General features: G+C 44.9%; 2 protein-coding genes across 12 annotated transcripts in view; one reads left to right on the top strand and one right to left on the bottom strand.

The window, feature by feature from the left end:
- The window catches only part of LOC142790041 (uncharacterized), a 467,642-nt gene that overhangs the window by 190,522 nt on the left and 250,506 nt on the right, over positions 1 to 26,614 (top strand). For 9 of the 10 annotated variants that reach the window (XM_075885074.1, XM_075885072.1, XM_075885073.1 and 6 more), the window contains exons 11-12: positions 15,665 to 15,731; positions 21,648 to 21,782. In XM_075885074.1, coding sequence (XP_075741189.1) covers positions 15,665 to 15,731; positions 21,648 to 21,782 — 202 coding nt within the window. The remainder of the gene's footprint in view (positions 1 to 15,664; positions 15,732 to 21,647; positions 21,783 to 26,614) is intronic. The other variant, XM_075885070.1, reaches the window with a different exon arrangement.
- The window catches only part of LOC142790043 (uncharacterized), a 111,216-nt gene that overhangs the window by 31,300 nt on the left and 53,302 nt on the right, over positions 1 to 26,614 (bottom strand). Inside the window, exon 2 of one of the 2 annotated variants that reach the window (XM_075885075.1) lies at positions 12,754 to 13,108. In XM_075885075.1, coding sequence (XP_075741190.1) covers positions 12,754 to 12,792 — 39 coding nt within the window. In that variant the 5' untranslated portion in view covers positions 12,793 to 13,108. Of the gene's footprint in view, positions 1 to 7,900; positions 13,109 to 26,614 lie in introns of those variants that run through there. The other variant, XR_012889370.1, reaches the window with a different exon arrangement.

The following is a 26,614-nucleotide window of genomic DNA, read 5'->3' as shown; positions in this document are numbered from 1 at the left end:
ACACACTACATTTTTTTTAAGCCTTCTTTCCGTAGTCGATTTACTTTTGCTTGCTCTGCTCAGGGTTCGCACAGCCCCTTGAAATTCTTCAATATCATTGATATTGACAATATTAGTTCCAGGTCCCTTGAAACTTGTTGAATGCCCTGAACTCCTTGTAATTCTTGGAAATGCTGTGTAACAACCTCTAGCTCATTTCAAACGCCCCTTTTGCTCAAGAATGACAATGAAAGCAAGCTGTGTTGACAAAACGGTGTTCATGAAATATCACAGACTAGACAAAGTCTATCTATCGGAAATTAAATATAATCCAAGTCATATCGCTTGGTCGTGCCATGGTTTCTAAATTGGCTATAGTCTGCCATCTTTGTGCACTCTCGAGCTAGGCCATGTCCACAGCTATAAAGGTAGTGCTGCCATCCATTGTAGCGAGTGCCGTAGAAGTTGTGCAGGTGGAATCAGTGGCGCATCTTGCCTAAATTTTTTAATATTGTGCTCCTACATGGAAGACTCATTTCTGCTCTGTTTTTTTTTTGGGGGGGGGGGGGGGTAGGGGGAGCAATCTCATTCATAATCGGGGGAAAAAGAGGAGACTCGTTGAAGATTGTCCATTGACTGGCATGGCCTCGTAGCACAGCGCTTGACGATGGCAGGCATCGCTCCCTGTGCCATCACGACACCTGCACTGGGCACACTAGGGAGTGGTATTTTGTCTGTCAGGCTTGTGTGTGCAATTTCACCCAGTACACAGTACATTTTCTTTAAAAAAAATTTCAGGCGGAAAGTTCTGGTTCCAGCTTGCGTGGCTTCATCGTACGGTATATCACAACTTAGTGCGATCGGAATCAAGTTATCTTTATCCAACCAAGATCACGATACAGTCGAATGTCGATTATACGTCCCCCGGTTTTGCGGCGACCGGCGCTTTACGACGGTCGTCGGTTTAGTTCGACAATATTCCCCATAGAAATAAAGTATTCAAAAGCCCAGTTTCATGCGAACTTCAAATCTTACAACCCTCAGATTTCATCCGAAAGGAAAAAAAACACCTTCACTCGAATCAAACATTGACTCTGATATTCACGAGTGCAAAATATGAACTTGTATTTCCCTAGGTTCATGATTGGAAAAGTAGCGAGTGAGACAGGATGTCTTCTTAAGATGGTAAATTTATTCTCCTGGAAGTTCATGCTACATGAGCCCCGATCACATGCGTACGTATCTGGGGTCGTTACATGGTTGAGGTCCAGCGACTCGGAGTAGTTTCAGCCAGCCAAAAAGCCGATATTTTCACGTTGTCGGTTTGTAGAAACTTTGCCTACTCAACATACAACTGATATCGTGTCTTCGTCGCACTCGCAGTCAGAGGCTTGTACACTCATAAGAGTGTGACGTAGCTGTCTTCATGATGCAAAATCACTTTCGCTCGACGTCAACATTCATAAAAGGGAGAAACCACTAGTAGTACCTCACAGGGCAACAAATTACAACGCACACAGCTCAAGTCGCGCACGAAGGCATTCTAGACAAGCTTGTGGTCTATCACTATTGTGTAATAGTGATGACATTGTGTCTCACTCTTCTGATGGGCAGGTGATTTTCGGACTGTTTATCATATAAATATACGCGTTGAATTCTATTTTTTGTTTTTTTTTGTAAGGTTGAGAATAAGGACTCCCTCTTACCTCCTTGAACTAAGCAATGCTGCCATTAGCTGCCACTTGGCAAGAATAATTTAATATACCTTCCTTGCATCGGCACATGGTCATGCCGTGGGCCTATTCAGGCAGTCTGTTCCAGTTTTTTGGGCAAGGCTGAGTGTCGCTGCCTAAAGCTTAGTTTTAAATGCGGATCATTTCTTAATTACACAATGTTGCGCTTTGGCAACTGCGCCGTCCACACCCCCACTGCGCATGCTCGCGTGTCGTGCCGCATGCACACATTTTGTGCCGGCCCAGGAAGACACCCGCAAAACTGTCGCTTCTTTCTCTCTCATCTCACAAGGCCAACGCAGGGAGTGTCGGCTAGTAAAAAATCGACCGCTTGCCCTGCAAAACCGTTCGCTGGCCACCCTGTATGTCTAGGCACTGGATCGTGCATTAGGAATATACTCAAGCAAGAAAGTCTTTACTTGGCTTTCGCTTGACTTGATGCTTTTCTTGACTCGAGTAGATGTGATGGAAGCAACATTACCTTCACTCAGTAGTGGGGCAAACCCAACATCAGCGTCATACCACTCTCCTTCATTCAATGAATAAGAACAATAAAGGTGTAATAACGGTTAAACATTCACAAACTATACCCAATTGCGCAATGTTCACGCGATACCCCCTCCACTTTGTAACGCATTTACTGGAGTTCCCCCCGTAGGAAAATGCGGGCGGGTTTCTTTTTCGATTACATGACGCCTGGGTTATATGACTGTTTTACTTGGTCCCGTGAAAGTTGTATAATCATGGTTCCACTGTATTTTAGATGTTTGGCATCGCAACAACAGGGTAATTTGCCTTGAAGAGCCATCAGAAAGGCACGAAGCTCCGATACAAAACCTTAGCAGGTGAGGTCATCTCATCTGTCGAAAGTTTTATGCAAGTGGCAAACCTGACCTTCGAGGTGACTTGTCATCATGAAATCACAGCAACTTCCTCTCGAACTGCGACACTTGATGGAGACTACAGAAAGAATGACTCCGGGGTCGAAGCAGAAAAATAGTGGATGATGAAAATTACATGGTCACATCTGTTGCTCTAGTGCATTCATTTTGAATTTATTTAAAATGATGTTTTCAGATGGTGAAATTTTGCGGAGTTTCACTTGTTCTTAGAATAAATGCTTTTTTATCGTGTGCAACGGTCTGGTTCATTTTTAAGGGGGGACCAAGGTTCTTAGGGCTCTCTTTTATTTTTGAACCAAGTGTGACAGAAGTTGGCATGCCTACTTAGCTTGTTCTCCGGATTTTAAAAATGTAGTTATTTTTTCTGTAGCTTTATTAGTTGATTAAATAATCAAGATAACAATTTATATTCTTACCAGAATAGAAAAATAACCACCTGTCAAAAATTTATAAATAACATAGGGATTGACAGTAGAAAGCATAAGACATGCAACATAAGAAGCACTTTTTTGAATGGGTCATTATTTCTTACTTCACAGTACACTAAACTTCACAGCCCTGAATGTGGCCATTGCGTGGGCATACAAAAGACTAGTTTGAAAAATTTGCATCGAGAGAAATCGAAATGTGCTTCCTATGTTGTGTGCTCCAAGCATATAGCTTCATGCTGCAAAATAAAATATTCTGCTATCTCTAATATTTTCGGATATATTGCAGCAATTTTCATGCGGTGTGTACAAAATTGCCATTTTGAGAATATGAAGAAAACAAACAATTGTAACATTTTTAACTGTAAAAGTGTATGCGCTTATAATTACACAGCCATTGACATATAAATGAATGCTAGAAAGCCTAAGGAGTGCAATGCTGCAAGCTGATCGAAAATTGAACAAGTACTTCTCGAATTACAGCACAGTAAAGTTCATTGCATGCAACCAAATACAGAAACTTTTTTGTAATAAAATAAAAAACGTAGCTGCCCATTAAGTATAGGCTCCCAGCAATGTTTTTTTTTTTGTGCACATTTAGCTACATTGTGCAAAAACAATTACAGCTCTAGCTGTCCTAGGTCCACTTTTACCGAACAAGCAAAAGAAAGTGGTCAAAATCTGTGCTTCGAGAATAATGCTGTTAAAACTTAATTTCGCCGTTTTGAAGAAAAAAAAATCGTGGCACACATACTTTTAGTCGGTTAATATGTACCGGGAATGTAATAGGACTGGTTGTACGAGCGTGTCGTTTCTTCTAGTCCTGTAGCAAGCTGTGGCCGTGTGCTTGTCTGCCGCGAGGCCGCTTATCAGTTCGGTGACTGTACTGACCGCGATGTCCGACAAATGTGCGTGCGTCATCCACGATCCGTCGAATAACGCAACGATGTTTTCCCGCTTGTCCAGAATAAGTTACCCGTAAGTGTCACGGACCAAAGTTGCTCCCTTGCTCATCAATTTTGAGGCTACACGAATGCCGAGGTGTTAGTTTCCTTTTCACGTAAGACTGCTGCATTTTCTAGCGGAGATTGGGACAACGTTGCGAACATGTTGTTAAAAGCATTCTACCTGTGGACCGCGAGCATGTTCACTTCGAACGTATTGACCTTCTGTTGTTGGTCAACGCGCGGCGTACTCCACTCTGATGACCCGTCGCGCAGTTCAAGGTCCTTTCGTCAAGCGGGGGGAACCACAACATCGGCGGGTTTAGCGATAAGACTGCACTTTCGTTCTGTCACTACGAAGACTGATATCTCTGGTAGCTTCACTTCTGCTTTTTTACTTGCCGTGCTCTAACTGATGAGGCTGCAAAACACAGCCGTTCTCAGTAACGTTGTCGGCAACCAATGGGCTCGTACGTGACTTAGGCCGACACCGGTGATTGGGCGACCGCCGTTGACCGCGTCGAGTTCGTTATCTTCGTTGTCCTGAGCCATAGCGGGGATCTTTCTGAAGTTCACAGCGAACGAACCACCGCCGAACCCGCTTCACAAATTACTTTAGCACGGAACTTCTTTACTTCCGCAAGCAGTCAGTAGCACCATGACAAAATTGCGCATGTCTGTGCGTGTCACGATGGTGAAGCAGACGCCGAAAGCGCCCCTTGGCCAATCGGATGCCTCACGTGCCCCAAGCAGCCAATTGAATCACGCGCTAGTGCTTCTCGATGACGCGTTTTCGCTAAAAAACTAATGAGCAAGGTGAGCCAGCGGTGGCGGGAAATTGAAGGTGAAAAACGACCCTTCCAAACGAGACCAAGATGAACACGATAGCTCGTGTGTAACGGCAACAGTTTGGCGCGGAAAAAGCGCGAAGTCAGCCAACTTGTAGCTCGCCGACATGAAGCACACCTCCAAGCAACAAAGCAGACAATAAGCCCGATTCGAGCTGCATATTGTCAGCTGCAGGCTTTATTGCAGCTCGAACAAGCTGAAATACGGCCTGTTTCTAAGTGAAAGTTAGTCCTTTCACAGCTGAACTATCGTCACATTCCAATTTCGTAATACTTAGTAATATTGTGAGAAACCGGTTTATTCGGCCAGGCTCGAGCTAAATCACGCTGGTGATGATATTTTTAGATGAAGATGTGCAGGTGATGATGATTACAAAGAGAATAAAGAGTCATTCGCTTGTCGCGTTCACACTAATTCCCCCGCTCGGTGAAAGCGGCTGCCTGGTCGCTTGACAGTATTATGAAATGCATCGCGCATAAGGCTTTAAATGAGATACGTGCACTATCTCTGTTCCTCGGCAATGATGATCGGGACTAGCGCTAAAAGGAGAAACGCGGTAATTGACAGGAGATGTCTGTTCGACCACCGTTTATGGCCCAATGAAGCGACTGATGAATTTGTTGCATAGGCCGGGGACGCGTAGTGGAGTCCATAGAAGAACTTCGTCACCAGGGGAAAAATTCGCAACACTGCGAGACGAGTCGTAGCGAGATTTTCGAGTGTCTTGAGAGAGGCCGGTGTTAACACGGGCCTGGTGACTGCAGTGTGCGAGACGAGATAGGAATTCTTCAGAGAAAGGAGCCGTCGAGGGAGCAGGGGCCAAAAGGAAAGAGACATCCAAAGTGAAACTCGGCGAGCGACCATGGACTAGAAATAAGGGAGAAACGCTGGTAGTGCGTTGAGCAGCCGTATTATAGGCGAAGGTCACGAAGCGTAGAATTGCATCCCAGTTGGTGTGGTTGGGGTGAATGTACATGGCGATCAAGTCCGATAGGGCCCGATGAAACCCTTCAGTCAATCCGTTGGTCTGCGGGTGGTAGCTAAAAGTGGTCTTGTGAACAGTGTTCGAGGCACGCAAAACTTGCTCGACAATGGAAGATAGGAAGACTTTGCCACGATCACTGAGGAGAATGCGTGGAGCTCCATGACGCAAAAAGATGTGGCGAAGAAAGAAATCGGCGATCTCAGTGGCAGTCCCAGATGGTATAGAAGCTGTTTCTGCGTAGCGGGTAAGCTGGTCGACTGCCGTGACAATCCAGCGATTCTCATTGGATGATATAGGAAGAGGGCCATACAAGTCAATTCCAACGACTTCAAAAGGTGAGGCGGGCAAGGAAGAGGTTGCATTAAGCCAGCCGGAGCAGTTGTCGGTCGTTTTTGCCGTTGGCAATGGACACAGGAGGCGACGTACTTAGCGACGGCTGAAGAGAGGCTAGGCCAAAAAAAAACGACTTCGAATTTTGTCGTAAGTCTTGTGGTAGCGTAGATGAGCAGCGGTTGGATCATCATGAAAGGCTTCCAGAACTTCACGTTGCAGAGAATGTGGGATGACGGGTACTCACTTGTTGCCATCGATGTGGTAAATGTAGCGACATAAAGCATCACCGACAAGCTTAAATTGTTTAAGTTGTCGACGGAGTCTGCCGTGTGGAGGAGTAGTAGAGCCGGTCAAGCGGTCAACAATGGTGCGGCAGTATGGGTCGACACGTTGTTGTGAAACAAGGACGGATAGGGTGGCAGGTGATTAACTTAGCGCTGCGATTGGAGAGGTGCTGTGGTTTTGGAGTATCGATGGTGAATCGCTTCCGCTGGGCAAAGGACAGCGCGATAGAGCATCAGCATCTTGATGCTTCTTCCCAGATCTGTAGGCGACATCGAAATCGTACTCCTGCAAGCGGAGCGCCCAGCGACCAAGGCGACCCGATAAGTTTTCCAGCGATGAAAGCCAGCATAGAGCGTTATGGTCGGTCACGACGGTAAAATGACGGCCGTGAAGATATGGTCGGAATCTTTGCACTGCCCAAACAACAGCAAGGCACTCCTGCTCGGTGATAGTGTAGTTCTTTTCTGGAGCGGTAAGAGCACGACTTGCGTAAGCAACGACCCGTTCGCGTGAGTTTTTGTCACGCTGGAAGAGTACCACACCAAGACCAACCATGACAACTTGCGTCGGTGTGAAAGATGGTGGGTGCGGTGGAATCGAAGTGGCACAGTACCGGATCCGACGTGAGGGCTTGCTTCAATGCCGTAAAAGCGCTTTCGCAGTCTTCGGACCAAATGAAGGGGACGTTCTTTGCGAGGAGTTGATGAAGCGGAGACGCAAGTTCCGCAAAACCACGTATGAAGCGCCGGAAGTAAGAAGATAACCCAAGAAAGCTGCGCAGGTCCTTAGACGTAGTGGACGGGGAAAATCGAGGACAGCAGCAAGCTTCTCGGGGTCGGACCGAATTCCTTCTTTGCTGACAAGGTAGCCGAGAACCTTGATTGTCTTGCTAGCAAAGGTACATTTCTTGGTGTTAAGGGGAGATGCTACTCGAAATACGATTTTCTTTAATAAGAGTCTGAATTTAACACAAAATGGCATGCTAATAGAGTTTTTCTCCTCTTTTCAAATACGTCATTTATTTTCATGTAGATATCTTGGTTTTCTTTCTGCAGGTCAGATACTGCAAAATTATGGCCATTGTTATGCAACAATTCTGACCTATAAAAATTTGAGATAAAGCATGCAGATATAGCTGACTATGATCCTTTGGAACTGTAGAGTGCAAAAAACTATATTAATTTTGTGTGTAAAAAGGTGAAATACAATAATAAAATAGAAAAATTTACTATGGCTCTAGTTGCCAAGGGCTTTCAATGTTATGTAATTTTTGAAAAACATAATCAAGCAGCACTGACAATCTGAATAGATACTTGCACTCTATGGGCCTTCATCATGCTATGTGGAAAATTTCATAGAGGTATGACAATTCTAAGTATACGAACTAGCGTGTATAAGAAGCACAGATCACACAAAACTGGAAAAGGAGAAAAACGCATTTGAAAGTTTGAAACCTTTTTTTTTATCAGAGCTGTTAGAAATGCATAATCTTTGGCCATAATGTTCAACAGAACTTTGAAAAGCACTGCAAGTTACCAGAACTGTCCTGCAGCATAGGTTGTGCCCTCGCGGTCCTTGCGAGCACTCTCTTCTAGCCGTGCCCTTTTCACTCCACGACGACGGTGGGCCCTTGCTTCTGCTGTCAGACCTTCTGACATTCTCTTGATGCGCCTTGCATCGCGGGAATCACTGAAAGTAACTAGATCTCTAGATGGCAGTATGTTGAGCTCTTCCAGGATGTGCTCGAAATTAGCACGACCCTTGTTGAACCACAGGATTGCCATAGCTGCGGCAGTATCGACAATCGTTCGGGAGACAAACTTAGTCTGTGGGCAAAGTAGCCAAATTTTGCTGTTCAGGGATTTTGATGCGTTCTGGGTTTTCCCTTTGATGCTTCGAGCAAGGAGCTTCTCATCCGTTAGCCGCTTATAAATGGGCAAAACAGCCAATCCCTGTGCTTTTATCAGGAGAGGTGTGTGGCGTGGTGCAGGTTCACCAAGTGCTTCAGCGTGTTGACGTTTGCACCACGACTCTGTTCCTGCAGGGCAAAACTTGTGGCTGCCAGCATTGTCATTGGAGCATGAGTGGAAGTACGAAGCCCATACTGTAGTGTACATATCCCGTACACTTCCCCTGTTGCTTGTTATGGCAATCTGATGATATGTTTGGAGCTTCTGAATGGCTGGCTCTTTCATTTTCTGCCCTCGTGGTAATGGCACATGCAGCTTCCGTAGCGCGGTGCCATGTCTCTTGGCCACATGATTAGTGCAGTCTTCTTTTTCTATATTGACAGCACCATAGACTTTTGACTCTGCAACTGCACTATATGCTTTGCTGTCACCGTCACTCAAAAATGTCATGAAATGCAGTGGGGTGTCATAAGTCAATGTTCTCTGCCAAGTGCGCATCGCAGCCTCCGTTTCCATGGCATGGGAGGAACAGTCTGCATTTTTTTCACAGACTGGGCCATGGAATGCCTGCCACACTTCCTCGTCTGGGCCCATATACTTGTGCCTACTGCATGTCAGGCAGTAATTTGATATGACCTCGAAGTCTAAGCAGAGGTCAGTATCTAAGGAGATAACTGCGCCAATCCCGTTGTGGCTTTTGTGGCCCGTCTTCTGCCAAGTGCCGTCGAACATAACAGCCACATCAGTTTCGCCTGCTACTTCTTTCGTCAACTCTCTGGATCGGCGCAAGTTATCACTCACAGCTGCCATGGCAGCGGTGTGCACCTTCTTTGCTATGGAAAAAAATCCTCGGTGGTGCGTTGGCTTTGGGAGTCCAATAATGGAGCAAAATCTCGACAATTGCTCATGCCCAATGCCGACATTGCGTGCACCCACCACCGCTTTCACATTTACAGCGAAACTATCTCGGGAGCTCCCACTGTCGTACCGTTCGCTCACTCGGCTGCTGCCGTTCGCCGTAACACGCAGTGACGTATAGGAGCACGAAAGAACAGTCGCTGAGCATTCGCTGTTTTGGCAATGAAGTTCGAGGAGCGACAAAAGTCCCTTGCGCTTTTCTGCTGGCTCCCGAACGGCAAGTTTTTGAATACCGCAAGCAGGGCATGCCGCACCTGCCACAAGTGTCGTCAGCAAGAGAGTGTCGCAAAAAACTGTCGTTGCACAAACCTCATCGCGCTGTCTTTCGTCTTTTTCGAAGAAGCCAAGCTTCTTTTCCGAAGCACTGACGAAAGAACGCGCAGCGTCAATCCCTTCATCGCAGCCACTGTCGCTCGCGCACTCGTCGATGCCGCCGTCAGGCCTAGCACACGTAGGCGCGTTGTCGTTCGTCGCCGTCGTTCGGGGCGCTTTACGCCGCCTTCCCTTGAACTTGTGCTTCGTTCAAAACTTCTGCGTTCTCACGTTGCACTTTTTCGGGCTTGTCACCGCGGAAATATGCGTAGACGCGCAGAAAAGCAGACGGACCAAATGCCGATGGCCGCCACCAACACAGCTGACAATGACTCGGTAGCCAGTGGCGATGCGGCTTAGGGTGCCAAGCGTTTCAAACCGCTCAAACCACGTGATAAAAAGGCCTCGTTTTTTATTTTTTTTTGCCCACGTATGAAACTGGCGGTCATCGGAGCTGTAGGAAAAGGCCGGACGCAACTTTCCCAACCGATCGCGATGGCGGGCAGCACTGCGACGGGGAGCAGCGCGCAGTCAAAGCTGGCCAATATTGGCGCAAATTCACGAAATTTTGAGCCACGGCGATTTCTTCATACACATTTGTTTGCATTTTGCGGTTCGAATTTAGTTTGGAAATTTTCACAGATGAAAGAAGGTTTGAAGTTACAATGCAATAAAATTCAGAAATACGAGAAATTTTGCTAAAAACGCGATTTTTCGACTCTCATCTCTCCTTAAAAGTAGATGACGTGTTCCATGATCTTGGAGCATATGCTGGTGAGGGAAATGGGACGGTAGTTTCCAGGGGAAGACCGGTCACCTTTTTTGAAGATTGGAATGACCTTCCCTGTCCTCCAATCATCTGGCACTGTACCTGTGTCAAGTGAGTGACGAAAGATAATACAAAGAATCGCACTGCACGCATATTTTGTACTTTTTAGTGCTTAAGCGTTGATTCCATCAATACCGCAGGATGAAGAACACTTCAGGGAGTCAATGACCTTGACAATGCCCTCTGCCCTGAATTCAATACCCTCCATTGGAGGAAAATTGAAATATGGAAAGTGTGGTAATGCATCTGAACTTGCTTTTGTGAACACTGAACAAAACGCTAGATTCAGTGCGTCGGGAACTTCGGAATCGGCAATGGGTGTCCCCATGTTATCACACAGTGAAATGGCACTTCTATTATCAGGCCTAATCATTTTCCGAAAACGGCGCGGGTTAGATTGCAACATATTTGGTATGGTAGTCGAATAGTAGTCACGCTTGGTGCGTGCTTTTAATGACTTGTATTCTTTAACGACCTTATTATGCTTTTGCCAGGCCGAGGATGACCCAGTTCGTTTAGCAGCTCGAAATAATCGCTTTTTTTATTACTTAGGCCTTTTAAAGACTTGTTAAACCAGGGGGAACGGGCTTTTTCATTTATAGCGATAGTTGGCCTGTAGAGATTCATTAAACGCAGCATTTCGGCTTTGAATAGTATCCAAATGCTCTCAGTTGAATGCTGCCGATATGTAAGGGCAAGTTTCTCGAGAAAAACAGAAAGTTCACGATTGATGCTTGAATAATCGGCTTTGTCGTATAGCGTGAGTACTTTTTTAGATTTCTTGCTTTTTAAGACGTTGCAAGGAAATGTTGCATGAATGACGTTGTGGTCACTAAAACCACGGATATACGTAAGGGGGGGGGGGCACATTATCGGGGTGTGACGTGAAAAGGAGGTCCGAACTTGTTGACGAGTGTTGGGTTACTCGGGTAAGTTTATTGACCAGCTGTGAGAGGCGAAAAAGCAAACTTATGTTTACAAATTCTGCAGCCATGTTATTTTGTGCAAGACATGACACAACATTACTCCAATCTATTGAAGGAAAATTGAAATGCTTCGTGGAAAGACGAAAAAAAGGAGCTATCGGCACTTGGTGGACGGTAGCAACAGCCGATTAACATGTGCGGTGAAGTGGCGTGGCAGCACGTCCAAACCATTTCCAGAGAATTTTTAACATTTACAGCAGAGCACTTAAGCAAGCGATGTGTGGCAATCGCCACACCGCCCCCACGGTTATCATCAAAGTGGTCCTTGCGAAAGATATCAAAATATGGCAGATCAAGAAGAATCTCAGAATCAAGTATGTTAGAGGTTAGCCTCGTTTCCGTCAACAGAATGACGTTGCTAGAAGAAGAGATCAAGGTGCATAACGGATCGCGTTTTGGCATCAAGCTGCAAATGTTAGTGTAAAGCAGTGAGAGATCATGCTTAACACTCTGATTCGGTCTTCGTGGCTTTTGCGCCCGTTGCTAGGCCTGAGGTTCGACAACCAACTGCTTAGCCTGATCAAAAACATACGTTTTTCTGCCACAGATAAGCTTGTCATAACGGAGCTTAAACGGGGAGTGCTGTGCTTTTCCAAATTCGATAAGGCGCCTTCTGGCTACACGAATTTCCGGGGCAAAGTCTTCACTGAAGCGGTATTCTGTGCCTTTCAGTTTACTGCTAGACGAAAGGAGTGCTTCTTTATCCTTGAAGTGGGCAAATTTTACTATTATCGGACGCCATTTCCCCTCACGATAAGCTCCGAGTCTATGGGCACCTTCTGTGTCACGACTTTGAATAGTCATGCCCAGGCTTTTGTGACAGAGATCGGTAACCAGTTCTTCACTAACACGCCACGCCTCGTTTCGCACATCACTGAACCCGTAAAAGATCAGGTTGCGCCTTCGGGATGTGCTTTCCATGTGGCTAATCCGGTCAGACAGCCTAGTTACCTGAGCACCGCTGTTAGTGGCAACACTTTCAATGATTTCAAACTGAGACTGAACATTTGAAAGGGATAGTAAGTGTGATTCTATTTTGGTCAACCGCGAGCTCAGGTCATGGAACATTTTTCATGTTCATCAAGGGTTGATCTGATTGAACCTAACTGCTCAATCATGGCCGACTGCCCAGATTGCAACGTCTTCAGTATATCAAGCATCTCACTAGGCACCACTTAGGCACCACACAGTGTTCATTCCTAGGTCCAGGATTAGTCTCAATATCACCTGCTAATAACAACAATTTCAACAGCATTTTGGCACAACCGAGAACTACAGAGATGGAGCGCCGTGGGCTCAGCAGAACAAGTAATGATCGGCATCCAGTTCGCTTAGCGTAAAGGCAGTGGTAATTCGTTACCTGCGTAGTGAAGAAGTCAAGCGGGTTAGGATGACCCATCGCCGGTGTGCCGCCGAGCCCACTAGGCACAGTGAGCGTCTGCCCAGGGTTTATATTGGTGCTCCAAGGAACGGTGGCGCTGTCAGAAGATAGCGTGCCCGAAATCCAAGATTCCAGCTGATGACCACGAGGCAACCGTAGTGATAGCGTTTGGCGGTGATGCGCATTTTAGTGCACAGTACAGGCCGGGCTGGCGCACCCCGTCATGGCGAGGTGACGCGTTCACAGGCAGGTGGTCAGCGCCGCATGGTAGTGGAGACTGAGTAGGCTTGTCGAAGTTCTGCAGTAGCATCAGGATCCAGGGCAGCACGAAGAACTGCGTAGCGAAGAAGTCAAGCGGGTTAGGATGACCCATCGCCGGTGTGCACTTGATGGGCAGCTGACAGGGAATCGCAAATTATTCATCGTGGAGGAAATTTTGTTGTAGCAGTATTAGACAATGCCCCTTTGCGCATGCCCAGTTCGAAAAGTTTGGCTGTGCTTGTGCCTAGAGGGTGCTGGGGTTTTGTTGAAGGCCAGAAATTCTAATGTTCCTTCTCGAAGGGTGAAGGTCGATAAGACATGTATAGTTGTGCCCCATGTGCATACAATGCTGTACCACCACAAGAAGTTTGGGAAACGACATGGAGTTGAGGTCAAGTTTTTGATGCTTAAGGAGCTTGCAGTCCTATGCACGTTCATAGGTGGCCACGAAAACGGGGTGCAAGAAGCACTACACGAAATCATATGCAGAATGCAGTGCTAAAGGGGTATATGAAATACATTTGTCATGTGGCTAAAGTTGTGTGGCACAAATGAAAAGATGTGCCAACATGTGCACGTGTGAACATGATTTCTCAGTAAAAGAAATGCATACAAATGGGCACCTACCCACCCAGTGCTCAGAGTGCAAGTGTAAACCAATGCTGGAAAATAAGAAGATATTGCGCTGCTGCTGCGATAATAGAGCAAGTAAAATTTGCAAAACACATTATACAAGGAAGAAGGGAAATGACTGTGCCAATGAATCATCTGTTGGCTAAAGTATGAAGTCCTTTGCCACTTTTCATTGTCAAATTACTGTATTGCCCATGGACATCTTATAAAACTTCGTAATAACTGAGCTTTTGAATTTTTGTATACTGCTGTTTGTGTGTTGGGAGGCAGGCTTGATTACCTTGTTGCAAAGGCTCCTTGGTGGGGATCTACCTTACTTCTTTGTTATTTGTCTGCATAGCATGAGCTTACTTTCATTTTGTGGATTGTTCATTTGAATCTTCTTTTTTTCATGGTTGTTCAAATTATCAACCTTTAGCACTTCTCCGAAAGTACTACACTATGCAGTCGAATCTCGTTGTAGCAATCCTCAATATAATGGTTTTTTTCGAAAATTCCCCTCCAAATGTTCATTGGTTAATTGTAAAAATGTTTCACTACTACAAATTTCAGAATATTGCATGTTTCAGAATAATTTATCGAATTTTATCTCCCTTACATTTTCAGAACACTCCAAAATAATGAATGACGACTTTAAGAAGCTATTCACGGCTGTAAACATTATGCCCAGTCCCGTGGCTGCCACTCTCGTCATGATGAGAATGCTGACATATTTCTCTTTGCCTGCACTATTCAATTGTGCGATAGCCCTGTTGTCATCATCATCGTCTGGAACTTGCTTTTCAAGTTAGGCTTTGCCCCGTCATCCTTGCTTTTGTCAGGCAGCTTGACATGTGGGCTGGTTTCTAGCCTTTTTGTTGGTGGTTGAACATTCAAGATGAGTTACGGAAACGGCACGAGAGGAATGCTTAGACGGTTAAAAACGCAATACGAGAGACCTATTGGTTGAAGTCTCTGATAACTCGTTCATGCTGTATCAACGTTCACACAACCTACAGTGCTTCAACAAAGCGTGCATGTGAACTTGGCTAATGACCGATAAGATCCGTATCATCCATTGTGGTAAGGACACTACGACGAGAGTAAAGACGACGTTGAAACAGTGTACGCAAACCAACGTGAAGCATTCGTATTAACTGCTAACATTTCGCAGTGTGTAAGAAGGACGCGCCTGCTTACCGTAATAGTTTATTTTCCAGCAGTCGAGCTGCTCACATCAAGATAGACTGCCCTCTTTTTCAAATAAACGTGCACTGGTTCTGTATTACTTCGAGTTTGTTTTTTCGCACTTATTTGAGCATAATGTGGTTGCTCGATAATGTATACACAGCATGGGTATGCGGCTCATGTGTTAATCTTTACTATTTTTGTGCAAAGTTTTATTACTTTCATTAAAAAAAACTTCACAATAAAGGATAATATTTGGCGGTTCTTTGAGATTTGTTGCATTGAAATTTCACTCTGTATTCACCATTGCTACAGATCCTTCTTAAGCGTAATGGCTGCCGTGCAAAGAACACTGTGCCACCAGTGGTCCGGGTGCAACTAGCAACTTCGATGAGGACGGCTTGCCTCATGAAGACTATGGCTGTATTTGTGCCTTGTTAATTCACTGATAATTTTTTTAGAATGGTGCATTAGTAGCTGTAAGTTATGTCTGTAGACAATTACCAGCATGATTTGTGGTCTACACTACAGTGTTGCTTGTGTCTGTACAGTCTAGTGTAGAACACACTCACGACCTTTTTTCTTTCTTGCCTTTTTTTGTTCGCTCTCTCCTGGAATAGCAAGGCAGAGACAGGGCACCTGTGGTCAGCAACTCTAATGCACCTAAGTTGTCGCCTGTATAATAACGAAGAAATTGACCTCTTCAAACAATAGAAAAGTGGGCTGCTTGAACATCATGTAATACATTTTTTTTTTTACATGTCGTCAAAGCATTCTCGTCATTCAGTGCAGCTTAGCATCTTGAACTTGCGGTCTTACTTTTTCTTAGGGCGGCCGTCGTCGCGCTGGTGTGGGCGTCGCCTTTACAGCCCAGAGTCATCTGTACAGGACTCTCCGTATGTATTCTTTCATATTGTTTTTAAATTATTTTAGTTTGCAGTGATGTTGCTTCACTTTTCATGTGTTTGCTAGAGATACCTGAACATTCAATGGTATTCTATAGTTTTTCTTTATAGAAATCTGTTATCGATAATGCGTCAAGTGCTACAGCTCATTTGCCATCTAGCGCAAGGGCTGTGACAGAAGGCAGTGATGTGACAGCTGTGCTGAATGATCGATAGTGCTACAGCCTGCTCTATTTCCACTATTCTACACCAAACGGTGTGTTTTCATAGTTTGAAAATGAAACCACAGTCTCTCGAGGCTGAAGCATACTTCTGAAAAGTTTTCTTCTGAAGAAATAAAGTTTACCATCAATGACGATAGTTATAGCGCGAGAACAAAACGACGACACAGAAACAAGGACACGAAAGACACGAGCGCTAACTTCCAACTGAGTTTATTGCGCAGAGCACGAAAATATATAGAGGAGACAGTAACCATGTGATAAAAACCGTATGGCACAAAGAGCAGAACATCAGTTAAAAAAAAAAAAAGCACTGAAAAACAGCAAGGAAAAATCTAGAAGAAAACGAAACAGAAAGGTAAAGATAATATAACTACCTGCCCGCACCGAAACCTTCGAGGAACCTGAGTTCCTTCTCGGACAAAGCTACGGAGGGCTTGCTAATATAAGGCACCTGTTCGCGTGCCATCTGCGCGGCCTCGACAATGACTCGGGTGCTTTCGTCTCTGTTTGTACAGCGTCGCTGGGTCCTTGAAGAGGAGAACACAATTGCACTCAGTGCCGTGCTGGGCAAGAAAACCATCTTTCCTGTTTCTAACACTGTTCGCGTGTTCTCTCAGCGGATCGTTCAGATACCTTCCGGTCGTTCCGACATAACAAGCACCACATGAAAGGGGGGTCCTATAGACAACTTCCCAGGAGCAGGCCGCATACCTGTTTTTCGATGTTGAACTCTGCATTCCGTTGATGACTGCGTTTTCAGGGGCTTTGTAGATTTGGTGAGGCTGAATATTTTGAATGGTGCCGAGAACAGGACACGAACTCCAACTCTTTTTCCAATTTTTTTGAGGCTGTGTGTTATCTGGTGTATGTATGGAATCACGGCTATCCTTTCATGTTTCGTATCCGTGTTGCGCAGATTCCGTCGCTTCCTCTGTTCTGCCTTAATAAGTTCGCAGGATCGTCTCTGCAACAGACGCGATAAACGCCTCGGGGAAACCTGAAGCCTTAAGCCGGGAAACTTGAGCTTTGAAGCTCGCAGAGATATTGTGGGCGCACGACCTATTTAAAGCATTCTCAAGGCAGGTTCGTGCTATGCCTCGCTTAACTATCTTACTGTGAGCGGAAGAAAAGGGAAGTAGAGGTTTCTGCGCACGTGGTTCATAACACCAACAAATGTGCTGTGAGCTAAAAACCAGATTTAAATCCAAAAAGCGTAACTTGTCATTATCGGGTATTTCATGTGTCAACACAAGAGGCTTTAAACAATCTTCGAACACACCTATAGTTTGAGTCGCAAACGAGTGAAACATAGAAGAATTACAATTTACAAGAACCAAGAAATCATCCACGTATCTGAATATTTTGACGACATGCGAGCCTTCTAACTTTTGCTGCAGTTTTTTGCCCATTTTTACCAATAGAAGATCACTGACTAGAGGTAGAGGGACACAGCGACGCTGTACAACCACAGAGATGAAAGCACCCGAGTCATTGTCGAGGCCGCGCAGATGGCACGCGAACAGGTGCCTTGTGTTAGAAAGGCTTCCGTGGCTTTGTCCGAGAAGGAACGCAGGTTCCTCGAAGGTTTCGGTGCGGGCAGGTAGTTATATTATCTTTACCTTTCTGTTTCGTTTTCTTCTAGATTTTTCTTTGCTGTTTTTCAGTGCCCTTGTTTTTGTGTTGTTTGTTTTTGGTTTTTTTCTTATTCATGTTCTGCTCTTTGTGCCATATGGTTTTTATCACATGGTTACTGTCTCCTCTATATATTTTCGTGCTCTGCGCAATAAACTCAGTTGGAAGTTAGCGCTCGTGTCCTTCTTGTCTCTGCGTCGTCGTTCTGTTCTCGCGCTATAACTATCGTCATGCCATACCAACTAGCCCAGGCTGCCACACTTCTAATTTACCATCAAACCCAGTTTTAGGCACACGGCAGGCCCAACGCGTCTTGGTGGCTTTCAGCTGCCGTCACCAGTAGCGAACACAAAACTCGTAGGCTCCGAAAGGCCTACCGGCGGCCCTGTTGCCGTTGTTTAGCGTATGATCTATCACTTGCAACTTGAAGCAGCCGTGTGGCTTCAGTATCTCCCCATAACGTGCCAAGATAACCGACGCAACATACAAAACACGCCGCAACGCGCACTGGCCACTTCGGTTTGGCTTGGATTGGTTTGAATCTCCGTGCAATAGTACGCTTGATGCTTAAGAGATGGCGCCAAATGGCGCGCGCTATCATCATCAGTGGCTGGAACGAGCAGACATTATTGCGGCAGTTTTCGGGGGTGCGATAATTACTCGAGGAAAAAATTTTTTCGTATTTTTCTAGGGCGATGTGGGGGGGTTGCGAGAATTATGCGAGTGCGAGGATTATGCGAGTAAATACGGTATATCTCTATTTCTGACACAAGAATAACTCTACTAAAGCACTCATACACCCTAAATGAATATCGCTTTCATACAAATTGCTTTAAATACTTTCTTTCCACTAGCCATATGACAGTGAATGACTTACCTTCTACTATTACCAATACCACCTCACTAACTACCTTTTTATCACTACTTGAATGTTACTTACATGATGCACAAACATAAAACTACAAATTTTTTGCCTTTTTCCTTAGCGATGTATACTACTATTGGTATTTATTCTGCTACCTACATTCCACTACCTGTGCATAGAATGTATTTTTTTTTTCGTATTTTTTGTAAAGCTTACGTACTAATGTGTAATTATGATTGTATAATCGCAAGTATAATGATATGTGTCAGCACTAAACAGATTTCACAGTTGTGTATAAATGTTTAGCTGATGTGCATTTTCCTGTTTATCTTAACTTTGCCATTCAGTACAAAAAAAGGGAAAAAAAGAAAAAAAAAGTTATTTCGCAGTGTTTTTTCTTTTGTCTTTTTTCCTTATTTGTTTATAGTTTGTGTCCTTCCTGCAATAATTCCTAAAGGTATTGGCAGTATGTAATAAATAAAATAAAACATCAATCAAGCAACGGTAGTTGGGTCGTTTGCGACCAAAGCATTGAAGGCAACAGAACCTATGCCTTTGAGCAGATGGTGCACTTTGTCTCGGTCATGAAGGTGTTGACACGTTGACAAAGAGAGAGAACATCCTCGATATATGCGGTATAAGACTCGCGTAGTTGTTTGCGACCATCAAGAGTTCTCTTTGCCAGGCTGGCTCGAACTGCTGGACTAGCAAAGTCTTGTCGCAGATGTTCTTTGAAGACGTCCCAGTCGAGAAAGTCGATCTGGTAATTAAAAAACCAAGTCTTCGTCATGCCAGTAAGATAAAAAGGAGATGTGGCGGAGATTGTGTGGATCGACCCAACAGTTCGCTGCATTCACTATGTCATATTGGTGTAGCCAGTCCGTGTCCTCATTTCAGAGTCCAGAAAACAGAGGGGGCTCGCAAGGGGGTCCACTGACGATTCAAGAGTGAGTAGCTGTGGCAGTCGTAGCCCGAGGGTTAAAGGGAGAAGCACCTGAGGGTTCGTCCTGTGGCGTGCTGGTGGGCACGTAGCCCAAACGACTACTTGAGTGAAGCTCCAAGAAGTAAAGCGGGTGAGCGGGGACAGGGAATCGAGGAGTAACCTCCATCACTTGAGATGTAGTCCTTTACACGCCTTTTTAGGCCTGGTAGACGTGGCCAAAAACTGTCACATCGAGGCACAGAACAGACTCAAAGGTTATATGCACCAACGATGAAGATGAGGAACACCATGTGATGATGGTTATGTAAAGGTAATGAAGAAGTGTGTTGTAAATGCCCACAATATTTGCAAAATATATTTGCAAGAGTGGTTGCAGCACTGGCCAGTCTGGCTCGTCGCTCGAGCAGCAAGCGACCTTCATTCGTCGGATGCATACGTGCATTGACAATTTGCACAGTGGCAGCCTACATGTAGAACTACCGTCGGTAAAGGTGCCGTACCGGCGCATCTGGACGTCAGTGGGAGAGTGGTACTGCTTCAGATGTGTGACATGTATGATTTCGCTGTTTCGAGGGGTGGATGAAAACGAGGCAGCAGGAGCGATTTCATAAGTGACGGGAGTCACCTCACGAAGCACTTTGTATGGTCCTGTGTACTGAGGGAGCAGTTTTACAGGCCAACCTGCCCGGTGGGAGACCAGAGCAGAACCAACGAACCGGGCGAAAAGTGCACATAGCGGTGTCCTTGATCTTATCGACGCTGTTGGTTTTCTTGGGAGGCCAGAAGGCGACCACGAGCGGCTTTGCGTGCATGGGTGGCTCGAATATAGGAAAGTGGTTCAAAGCTATACTTGTACCACAACAGCTGCTTTTAGTGTCGTAGTGGTCTGCTGGTGTAAGTAAGGCTCGACGGAAAATTTTCATTAGAAGGTAGGTGCAGATGATTCCATGTTGTTCATGGCAACCTGTGTTGCCCATTCCACGACCCATGTCTTACTGGATCTGAGCTGGTCAACAACTTCCCACTGCCCGGGGAAACAATCACGCATAGTATCCGGCCGTGGCACCATTTGCATTTGGCTTAATATCTTCCGGTGATATGTTGCTCAGCACATATGGGCTGGAAAAATTGCATCTGCAGTTTTCTTCCGATGCATTCCTGTGCCTTGGTTGACTTACTTGTGCAGGGGGGAAGTAAGCCCTCCACTCTAGTTTATGATGATTGGGGATGTCGTGAAAACAGACCAGCTAATCTCTTGCAAGCCTCCCTGAAATGAATGGCTCACCTGTCCGATTGACAAAAAAAAAACTCGAGCATTCAGGCGAGTAGTCTCCAGAGTGTGCTGGTACCCCGACACTTTCTATTTCGCGAATGTAGGGACACAGGTGTAAGGTCAAGCAGCTGGTGTCTGACAGTATATTAGCAGGAAAAAAGAAACACACTGGACACTATTAGCGGCTTGCAGACAGCATACGAAAGGAGCATGGGCATAGACTACATGAAATCTGTCGTGGCGATCAAGGCTTTTTGTGGCCATGCAATGTAATGAATGGCCTGCTGTGCTTGCACGCCACCTGCTTGCTGATGTCAATTGAAACATTTCTTACTTCATACTCACCTTTTTAGAGCTGACAGTACCACGAGGAGAGAACTTTCCCAAGCATTTTCAAATAATTCATCAAGCTTCTTTTCTTTATAATTGTTTGTCCATAATTATTTTCACGAGATTTAGTGTATAATCATAGTATTTAATGTACAAAAATTTGCTTTCAATTCTTTTTGAAGAGAAATAAAACCTGTGGCGCAGGGATCGCTTTTGCCAAGCTGTGTAATAGAAGAGAGAGCGGGAAGGTATGTAGAAGGAACAGAAATCTGGTTTCGTTATGCTGAATGTTATCTAGCTCTGTACAGTCAACATAGTACACTTAACATTACACAGTACAGTTAACATTCTCTGTACCTTCTATTGCTCTGAGATTTGCTTGCTTTCAGAATGGTTGGGTAAAGTAAAAATGAACCCTCACAAATCCCTTCTTTCAATACGATTCAGCTGTGTTTTAGCATGTGCTAACTTTTTGACTACTTTAATACTGTACCATACTGTTTCTTATCAGGAGTGGTAATGTACTGATTGCTAAATAGAATAAACCATTTCGCTATGTTAGTGTCATGTAGTCTGCAAGGCTTTTGTTTGAGAAGATTGGTTGACAACCTTGTCATCCGATTGTCTTTCTGCGGCGTAGATCACCCTCACGGCGGCAGCGGCGTGACGCACTCGCATGGCGGCTGTGGCGTGAAAAACTCGCAAGGCTTCGGAAGCGTCTTGCGGTGTTTGGCCCAAGACCCTCGTCGGGCATGCTGAGCTCTGCTTGCTCCACGTAGGCATATTTTGACCTCACACTGACTGAATGCGAAGCTGTCAATAGTGCTGGCTGAACGAGGAAGGCGCAGTGCGATTAGTGCTAAAGTCAGCCTAATGTTTATTGTCAGTAGAAACAGGTTAATCATTGTACTTATTTGCATACTGTTTTTGCAATTTTAGACCTTCTATAAGGGGGTGTGAAAATTACGCTGACTTTGCACATGCATTCGAAATAATTCACAATCATTTTTTGTCCTACCGCACCTGTTACATAATTTATAAAAATGAATTTGGAGCTATACAAAGTGTACTTCTTAATTTATCTAAAATAAATCGTACTTTAACCAGTGAAATCCTGCTTATGCACGGCCTAGTTTGAATCACTGACAAAGGTCCTTTTTGAAAATCGTCGTGGCAGCTGTAGCTGCCTGTGCAAAGTGCATCGTTATTGGTTTGGTAAGACATGTTTGTGTGCCCCATTGTTTTTAAGCTCTTCTTGACAATGCTAGGAAAAAGCAGGTCCAATGACACAGCGACACAAGAGGACCTAAGCTTTCACATATAGTTGAAAAGGTCTAGTTGTAGGAAACTTGTATTAGCAAGCACTCATTCTTCTGCTTTCTCTCGTATGCAAAATCACTCTTTTGAGGGGCCCTGAAACACTTTTTTGAGTCATCATGAAATTAATTCACTGGAAGAGCTCATTGCCTCAGAAATTCAATGCCGCAAAAATGTGAGCGGCAAACAAAGTATGTCACGCGCGCTTCGTGACTTTGAGCACTTTTTAATTTTTTTTGCGGGTTTTTCAATGAGATCATACGCGCACCCGTGGACAAGTCGTGTCGTTTGCGACCTCTATAACGACCGAGTGTGCCATGTTCAAATCGGCCAACGGCTAATAAATAGGCTTGCCATGTGTGATTTTCGAGCGTCTTTCATAATTTGCCGAAGGAAGAGAAAGCAATTTTTAACTGACTTTTTTAATTAATTGAGAATTGTAGGCCGCGTGATGGGCTAGAACATTTGGCTCGCGTGTTTTTGGAAGCCTCTACTTCCAATTGGCAGCTTTTTCTGACCATGCTCCAAAAGTGTTGCAGGGCCGCTTAAGAACTTCATGATGAAGGGCTTGGTGGAAGTGCGGTTCTCGTTTTTCTTGGCAAGTTTTACAACAGCGAGTTAGAATTTTGCCGTACGTACAAATATTGTCTCTCATCGCAAGGGAATACAGGATGGATAAATGGTGAAACGTAAACTTTCTAAAACAAAGCATGTGTTGCAGCGTAGATATGATGACTCCAACAAAGGGCACTGTTTACAGGACAGGCCTTCGCATGCCTCTGACACAGAAAATAGTTTGTGCCCTGTCGTGAGCATGCATTTTTGCAGTGAGAGAGATGGGAAAGTAGAGAGAGACAGAAAAATGCTTGTGCAGTTTTGGCCGCCTATCTACAGGTTCGGGTGTTCAGGTATGATAATCTAAAGACCATTATTTGGGGAAGTCCATGGAAGAGACTTCGCACTTGCAGCCAGTTTCATGTATGTCATATTGATGATGATGTGAAGTTGGCTGCTTTAATGTGCTTCCAGATGCAAAATTAGCTGCTCTAATCTGCTCTGAGATGGAAATTTTCGCAGCTGTAAAGTGCTCAAAAATGAAAATCCCAGCTGGTTTGTACGACCATATTAACCTTCATTTTATCATTCATTTAAGCGCCCGTGCTAGAAAGTCAACCATTTTGTGCATGCCCCAATTCCAAAGTTTAGTCGGTGTGGTAAAATACAAGCGCTGGCCATGATTGTAATTGTCCACTTTATATGGCATTTATGTTCATGCAAGCCTGGTAGTGTTTGTCGAGGCCAATGGTTGCATGGTCACTGATGTTCTCCTCTACTTTACTTTCCGCACACTCATATCCCAATTGCGAAACAACATTTAGACTGTACAATTAATGTGCCCTATACCATATCTGGCTTCATTATTTTCAGATTTTTGTGGAGAGAGAGAAAAAACATATTTTGAAAGCCTTGTTTGGGTTTGAGTTCTAGAGTGAGGATAGTTATAGCGTGGCAACGGGAAAATGACAAAGGGACAAGAAGTAGACTATTTGCCGTCGTTCTGTTCTCGCGCTATAACTATCGTCATGTCATACCAATCAGCCCAACCCGCCACACGTCTAGAGTGAGGCTTTACTGACCTCCCCTTAGATGGTTAGTATATGGTCAAAGAGGATTTTTTCGCCCAGATTCTCAACCGAGGCCTCCCATGTATGTTAGACTGGAGTGATTGACGTTGTGGAATATTGGCTCTGGGGCAGTGCCAGTTAGAGTTGGTATGGAACCGTACGCTTGGCGATGAGGTCTATTTGGAGCCCAGATTCTTAACCGAGGCCTCCCATGTATGTTAGACTGGAGTGATTGACGTTGTGGATCATTGGCTCTGGGACAGTGCCAGTTGGTATGGAACCGTACGCTTGGCGATGAGGTCTATTTGGAGTTTGTTGTATTTTGTGCAATGTAAAGTAATTCGGCAGGGAGTGTGTTTGTGCTTCCCTAAAGAGTGCGATTGGTTTTCAGAGAGAGCTTCAGGCAGTTAACGAAGCTCCTGTCAGGCTATTTGGAGGGATTCCAGGTTGGCCCTACATTCCTGATGTCATTCGGCGTGGTCCACTGTGGGCCGATAAGTTACAGGCCAACCCTGGGAAGTATGTGAGCATAAAGGTACTGAAGCCTCAACGTGGGTCTGGCAGTTGCCCTACTAATGTAGCGAGATTATGGTATCCATAAGTAGTGATCTAAACGAATACATTTGGTGGGAGTTCGTTCTGGAGGAAGGATCGTAAGGCTGCCTGCCAGCTTGTCCTGACCGTGAGTTCTTGAGAGGCATGTTCATCCTGTGTGATGGCTTGCATTATGGCATTTCTGCTATTGGCATGGAAGGAATGTAGTTCCAGAAAGAAATGAGCCCTTTCTTCACTGGCCAGCCACTTATAGCAACTAATAGCCTGTGCTGACTTTTTGACCACTTTATCGCCATTCCGTATTGTTAATAATTGGAAATGGTACGGTATGTGTTGGTTTGCGCAGTATAAGAAACAGTGAACTTAGTGCTCTCATAGTTCGCAGTGTTTTTATTTAGAAAGGTTGTTTTGACGGTCCTGTCACGCAATTGGCCCTCTGCAGCCCATCATGCATGCACAGGAATGCCTCGCCTGGCTCGTGCGCCTCATCTGGAAGGCCAGGCTCTTCCAGATGGCTTGCTATTCAGGGTAGTGTCGTGAACCTGTTCACCCTACAGGCAACTCCACCTGCCCAGTCAGTGCCAAGACAGTATTTCTCACCGTGAGCACATTTTGGGATTCCCACTGATTGAATGGAAAGGTGATCATAGGGCTGGCAGATACAAATTAGGAAAGCACCACAGCACGCTCTTAATGAATCCATCAATGGCAACTCGTGGGCACGAGGTTGTGTGTGGCCCTGTCTACATAAAAGCTTTTTTACTGTATAGTGGGGGCGAGGTGTTGTTGGGTTTGAGACATGCGCATTAGTCATCAGCAATGATGAGTGGCATGCTCTCCTCGACAGAATTCCTGCTGCAAGGAGTCTCTTCAGTGTTAGCTTGATTGCTGAGGAACACTGATAAAAAGCTTTTCACAGAGTCTTTTTTTTTTTTGCAATCGGAGCTCAGGTATACGGCGAGCCACAGTCGTCCTAATTTTTTGTGCAACATAGACTTTACTGATTTCTCTGCTTGTGTCCGTGTTTTAGAGTCTAGAGTTTGGGACCACAGTGTGATGTTAGCAATATTAAAGTTGCACATTGCTGTGTTCTTATATATGACCATGGCAGTGCATCTGCAGTCACGTTTTATTGTAAAAAAGCACAAAACTTGCCCAGTTTTGTGAAAGTAGCCCTATCATTGTGAATCTAGCCCAGTTTGCAAGCTGTTACATTAAGGGATTTGTGCCGGCTTTTTATCAGGCACACTTGTGAACCATTGGGCTAGACTTCAGTAACTCTACAACCAATGAACAGAATTTTATGAAAAGGTGCACTTTCTTTAGTGTTAATGTATGAACATACCCCAAAAGCTTTATAAAGATATCTTAGCAAATAAAAAAATCACCGCATATCCAAGGAGTGAATGATGAGTGGGGTGAAGTACTGGAGGGTTTCTTCGCTAAACCATGAACCATCCGCCAATATCGCCCACTACATCATAAAAGACGTGACACACTGTATATGTTTATACAAATAATTTTAATATTTGTAAGTGGTAGCTATATGTCGCTTTTGTTCCGCCTTCATTATAACGGCTTCATGGTTGATGAAGTGGTCGATTGGTGATGGGGTGTTGTGGGATCTTTGCAAGTACGAAGTAGTGGGAAGTTTGCAAAGGTGGAACTATAGGTGGTCGGGTACATACAAGGGATGGACAGATCCACGCCTTAGGGAGCTTAGCTCGTAGAAGTTAGGTATCCCGGGTAGCCTCCCATTTGAGTAGATCGATTCTCACGAGAGGACTGCCATCGCAATGAAGTCATTTGCACTCTGCATCAGCAGTGGGCAGCTGACGCAATCCTTGCTTTCAAATCGAAAAACATTCGGCATTTTTATGTCGATGCTGTTTTAGTCTGTGTGGTAGGAACTTATCTACCATGGTAACCATGCTAGCATAATTGTGCTAAACTTGCTCCTTCCAGAAAATGTTACGTCTGTACTTTTCTAAAGCTGGTCATTTACCTGGGTCGGACCTTAAACTTGTTATCTTTTATCGCTAAGTAAACCCAGTGCAAGAGAGAGAGCCTGTTTATAAAGAGCAAAATTCTGCCATTGCAGTTTCACTTG

This window comes from Rhipicephalus microplus, unplaced genomic scaffold (assembly GCF_043290135.1).
Source record: "Rhipicephalus microplus isolate Deutch F79 unplaced genomic scaffold, USDA_Rmic scaffold_66, whole genome shotgun sequence".
NCBI classification, from domain to species: domain Eukaryota; kingdom Metazoa; phylum Arthropoda; class Arachnida; order Ixodida; family Ixodidae; genus Rhipicephalus; species Rhipicephalus microplus.
Note: the sequence above shows the minus strand (reverse complement) of the source record. Positions and strands in the feature narration are given on the sequence as shown.